Consider the following 5,708-nt stretch of genomic DNA (forward strand, 5'->3'; position numbering starts at 1 on the left):
ATTAGAATTATTATATCAACTATGCAATAGCAAATTATGCATTTGCCAAGACCAGTAACAGATATTTGGTAGACCAATACATCTCAAACAGTCTCTATTTGCAATATTTCTATATGTTTCTTATCTGAAAGAAATAATTGCACTTTCCATTTACTAGTAACTACATAATCAAAAACACTTAGGCCACATTATAAAAGTTTGTTTTTATTTCAACTATGAAAATAATGTACAATAAATAATTTGAAATTTACTATTAAAGAATCTCAATAAATAAACTAGTTCTAAACCTCATCAACAGGTTCAACGCCCGTCTCGAGATAATTTCTAAAAGCAGTTCAACTATCCTTTAGGCTTATATATCTGATAGGCCTACATTTCCTGAGAATTAAAAGATTGAGCTGCACTGAACAGTTTTGAAACATTAAGGAGACAGTATAGTCTATTACTGTAACTGCCAATTAATACTGTCAGAAAACAAGAAGGCAATAAATACCTGAAATTTGAACAAGGGGAAATCCGTATGTGATTTCGATGGAGTAAACCAAAATTATAATGCCAGGAAAGAACATAATAGCTCCTTTGCTATCTCAGGTTCTATGTTATCTTCAAAATAAACCCAGGAATCTTTTTCATAAGTGTGTTTCAGGACTGTTGCCGAGAAGCATTCATACCATTGTAAGACGGTGGGACATTCTCCTTAATTCGATTGCTCTGCACTATTCTTGTTGTTAGAACTGTAAATGTTGTAAATCTATAGTACAAAGTGTGCTCGTAAATAAGTCAAAGTCTGCCTCGGAGAAATCTACCGGGCTGTCGAGTGAGCTCTGCAAGCTGGGCGATAAAGCGTCAGAAATCTGGAGGCAGGAATCAGCAGAAAAGAAATTCAAATCGGGCAGGGAGGAGGCGTCCTGCTGCTCTGAAAAAGAATGATCCGGGCCAGATGCGCCACCGTTGCCCATTGTTGCGGGGTTATCTGCAGTGGGCGTTGGGAACGGAGTCGACCGCACTGTTGTGTCAGAGACTGATGCGGGCTCCTGGCAGCTCAGCTGGCCCTCCTCAGGCGTGGGCTGGTTATTGTCACTGCTGTTCGTGTAGGAGGCTGCCGAGTTACACGTCTCTTCCTCGGACGCAGCCGAGCCCGAGGCTTCCAGTGGCTGGCTCGAGTAAGGCGAGGAAGCATCGGCACCTTCCAGGGGCTCGAACCCGCCGGGGTCGCCCTCTTGGCCTTCCCTGTGGTGTGTCGTTTGCCGCTTGTGCTTCATCCTCCGGTTCTGGAACCACACTTTGACCTGTCTCTCGGTTAGATCCAGAAGGGCAGCTATCTCCACCCGTCGGGGCCGACAGAGATATTTGTTGAAGTGGAACTCCTTCTCCAGCTCCAGTAGCTGCGTGTTGGTGTAGGCAGTCCTCAGCCTCCGGGATCCGCTTCCGCTGTCCAATCCACCCTGCGCCTCTGCAATAACCCAGACATAGAACATAAATAAGTCCAAAATAGCAAGCTAATAGGGTTGAGCCTAGACATTTGGCACGCAGCTACTGAAAACCATAAAAATGAACGAGGCGTATCAAAATCCCAATAGGCCTACCACACGTGCATTGTTTTCAAATGACTGCAGTGCTTCTCTGATGTCAGTGTATCAGGTTTGCAGAGAACACGCGTTATTCATCTAAGCCCCATATTTTGTTTTGTCCCATTGCCTCCACGTTATGTACTGACATCCAACATGGCTACCCCAAACCTCTAGACATGGTTATGAATATATATCATTAAGACAGCACTGACACTGACTGCGATTAAATCGTTATTCTAGGACAAGATTTGCAATCTGTATCTTGAGAAATGCAACTTTATCAGTAAGAATACACACACACACACACACACACACATCCGCATTATGCATAGAATATCTGACACATACAGGCATAACAAAGACTTTGCAATATAGCTAACATATACCGATTATATGTAGGCTATATCAATGTTTATATGCCTGACATCAAATCACGCAATGCAAGATATGGATATGTTACAGTGAAATACAATCGAAAGTTGTGTAATAGATTAGTAATAAGGATTATGACGGGAAATAGCTCATGCAAAGCAACACTGCAGCATAATGCAGGTCTCTGTGACTCCTCCATACACACGACACAGAGCAGAATGGCACACATATTTCAGAAATAAATGCATGGTTCTTGTCCTTTTATTAACGTCAACATGAGAAAAATGCCCTGCAACAATAATTTGAGAAAGATTAGGCTTCCATATCTGTTTCTATGAGGTGCAGCAGTATAGACCAACATGCAATGGAACCATGCAAATAAAGAAAATGGAAAAGAAAATGCAGAACAAATGTATAGCCTTGTCTTTTACATCATGTACCGACCTGTAGGTGATTCAAGTCCTGCAGTGGCGTACCCGGAGGATGCAGGAGAGGGAGAAGAGGAGGCTACCGTGGCATTCCCAGATTTGGGTCCCTTTTTCGAGGATTTCTTCTCTTTCATCCAGGGGAACTCGTGTGCCAGCGGGCCAGCCGCGCTCGCCGGCGGGGCTGGGCCCTGTTGCGGCTGTGGCGTCCGAAGCTGGAGGCCATTGGTGGTTCGCTTTTGGTTCCTCGGTCGCGCCTGGCTGCTTGTGCAGGGACTCAGGCTGGGGATGGTGTGCTCGAAAGGAGGAGGAATTACTGTCGAGTCCTTGATTGATGAAGTTTGAAATGACTCCAGGACAGCGGGAAAAGACGTCAGGCACTCTGCAAGGGAAGGCTGGCTGTTTATGAACCCAATCTCCCTCTCAAATTCAAAATTCATAGCTTATCTTGGTCCACAGACGGACGGCGAGATGAAAACGAGTAAAATAAAAAGAAAAACGCGTGATTATTAGCTCCCCGCTATCCCGTATTTGCGGGCTTTAATAATTGTGTATATTGGTGATATTACTAGCGTATGGGGACCTTGGTCTACTAAACTGAAGACTATGGGCGAAATTGCAGCCAATTCCTGGTCACATGACAAGATTCAACCAATGGAAAGCCGGGGCCTGGTGGCTAAAGAAAGCATTATTTTCAACAAATGCTCAAAAATACCATAAGATATTGGTTTGTGTTAGCAGGGGGGTATTCTTTTCGAGAAGAAAAAAAAAGTGTTCGGTTGCCAACTGTCTCACCTCGTTGTTTCGAGTGGGAGGTTATGTGAGGGCCTTCATGTCAAACAATGGAGATTTGCATGCAGAGATTCTGCCTGGACCCTGGTGATGTAATCCAGTAAAATTTGGTTGTTGTTAAGAGCACATATACAATATGGCAAACGGCGTGTTTATACAAAAGAAGCCCATTAATCTTAAAAGTTTGACAAGAGGAGCAGACTTAAGGTAAAAAAATAACTCCACCCGACCTAGATGGGAGATGTCTCAACAAGAGGCTGAGATTCGCTTGGCAAAATACTGAAAAACGGTTTCCTAGAGCCTAGCATGGTGCAGGTTAGCAGCCTGCATGTTGTAATGGGAGACTGCTATATTTTTGTTTTCATAAATGGAAGCTACAGAGTGACGAGCCAGGTCAGTGTGTGTAAGTGTATAATTATATTATGTTATCTTTCTATAACTGCTAGCCTAGCTCTTTATCACCTTGCAGGGAGATATGCTACTAAATTATGTAGTGTGTGTGTGTGTGTGTGTGTGTGTGTGTGTGTGTGTGTGTGTGTGTGTGTGTGTGTGTGTGTGTGTGTGTGTGTGTGTGTGTGTGTGTGTGAAATGGTCCTAAAAATATGCAGCCCATCAAGGCCTTCCACTGACTGCTAGCTTGGAGTTTTCTCTCACAGTGTAAAAAATGGACGGCTTGTTTACTGAGCCGACTGACTAAAGTTCACAGCGAGGTCGAGTGTACAACTGGGAATCCTAGCTTCTTAAAAACGAAAAACTTGTTCTGTGTTTACACTACGAATTCGTTGTTATCGATAAGCAAGGACGTAGTGTATTGCCTATAGGGCTAGGTTACATGTATTGATTTGAAGGATATTGTAGAAGTTTAACACGGATAGTAGCCTTGCTGCTAGGATATTTTTGGAAACGAAGAATTAGTGGGGGAAAAAAGAACTGCGGTGATCAATCTTTTCCCAGGCAAAGCGCTTGACAGCAACCAGCCTCAAGAATTCTTCTCTTTCCTTCAAGATCGCAACAAAGAAACTCTCTTTCTATCCCACAGAATCTAGGCCTACTGATTTTAACGCAAAAGCCAATAGTCTAACAACCCAAACGCAGGCCTAATAATTGTTTTCCATTGCGCATAAAACCCTGTTGCTGAAATAAGCTTCAGCACTATCTCAAAATAGACGAAAAGGGCCAAGATTGCAGTGCACTATTCAAATCCATTTGACTTTTAAAAACAACGACGAGAGAAATGTGCGTGGGTGTTTGGCCCATTTAAAGCTAAATTACAAGGCAGTGAGTAGGCCGCGTTTCTCCCATACATGCAGGCTGTAGAATATGGAAAGGAGGTCAGAAGCACGGGCTCTCTTTGCTTATATTGGAGCTGACTGTGCAACAACTGGGACAACTGGGGAGTATTTCTCTCCATCAGGAAGTGTATTCCTATTTTTTATGACTATTTGTTTGGACTTTTTATGTGTTTGAGAAGCTCTGCGTTTTTACATGTGGTTTGTTTGTGCCACAAAAATCTTGATGCTTGACAGAACATGGACTTGCAACGTTATTTGTTTATTTCTATATTTATTTATTGGGAATCTGCTCTTTCATATTTGGAGTGTGGTGGGCTCTTTTTACTGTTTTTTTAATATATTTTTTTTACAGCTAAGCAAACAATTCGAAAAACGATTCTTCTCTTTTAACTACTGTTTAACAGACTATTAGCTATGCTATATGTTGTCTTTTATTATTCATGTTGGGTGATGAGTGTTTTCACACATTAACAATGAGGTGTAAGTTGATTTGATCATTTTAAGACAAGGCAAATGTGTCGATGTAGAAGCGTAGCATAAACCGTGTATTTTATGACTTATTATTACTATTCTGTTAGTGTTATTTGTGTTAGTACTGCTATATTAATCAACTTCCTCAGTTGCAGTTAGTTTTAGCAAGAGTATTAGTCTTGATGGTTGCCTTTCAATATTTAACAGCATCTGAAAGGGAACTTAATTGCATTTTCAACGATAATGAGTATTTTCGGTAGCAAAGCTATTAAACTATATTTTCTTAGATTTAGGTATAGGCATATTCCAACATCTGTGATCTGCTTATTTGCCAATAAATGTTGATTTCTATTAAAATAAATGTTATTTTCCATACTTTGATTATCTTCATACAGTAGGCCTACTCTCGTTAAAATAGGTTTCGGTATGTGAGGCGATCTATGTGTAAATTGTGTACTAAACTTTTTTGGCAAAGATTGTGTTGCCTTGGACCACGTGACCAACCCAAGCGCATACCCGAGGGCTCTTTCAGTGGTCTGGCACTATAGCACGAGGAAAGATGCTCCCAAGAAGCTGTGTGCGTGAATGCGTACGTACGTGTGTGTGTGTGTGTGTGCGTGCGTGTGTGCCGCTGAAAGAGAGAGAGGGGAATAGAGCCAGCGAGGGAGCAATAGAGTTTGTGCACATGTCTACTATACAAATGAATACCTCTGCGTTTTTTAACAACTTTAAAAGTATGGCCCTCGTTTTGCCTCAGGTGAAAACTTGAAATGACCAGATAGAAC

At 42.0% G+C, this 5,708-nt stretch overlaps 1 protein-coding gene across 1 annotated transcript; it reads right to left on the bottom strand.

Annotated features, from left to right (window-relative positions):
* Positions 1–274: 274 nt before the first annotated feature.
* On the bottom strand, positions 275–2,808 carry LOC139422181 (homeobox B2a). The gene is made up of 2 exons (XM_071173339.1): positions 2,388–2,808; positions 275–1,453 (listed from the first exon to the last, which is right to left on the bottom strand). The coding sequence occupies exons 1-2, from the start codon at positions 2,806–2,808 to the stop codon at positions 729–731; spliced, it is 1,146 nt and encodes a 381-aa protein (XP_071029440.1). The 3' UTR covers positions 275–728.
* Between the last annotated feature and the right edge of the window lie 2,900 nt (positions 2,809–5,708).

The sequence above is a fragment of the Oncorhynchus clarkii genome, chromosome 12, assembly GCF_045791955.1.
Source record: "Oncorhynchus clarkii lewisi isolate Uvic-CL-2024 chromosome 12, UVic_Ocla_1.0, whole genome shotgun sequence".
Lineage (NCBI taxonomy): Eukaryota > Metazoa > Chordata > Actinopteri > Salmoniformes > Salmonidae > Oncorhynchus > Oncorhynchus clarkii.

Coding starts and splice junctions, on each gene's coding strand:
- LOC139422181 (XM_071173339.1), bottom strand. CDS start 2,808: ATGAATTTTGAATTTGAGAGGGAGATTGGGTTCATAAACAGCCAGCCT. Junction 1,454..2,387: donor AGGACTTGAATCACCTACAG/GTCGGTACATGA, acceptor GGGTTATTGCAG/AGGCGCAGGGTGGATTGGAC.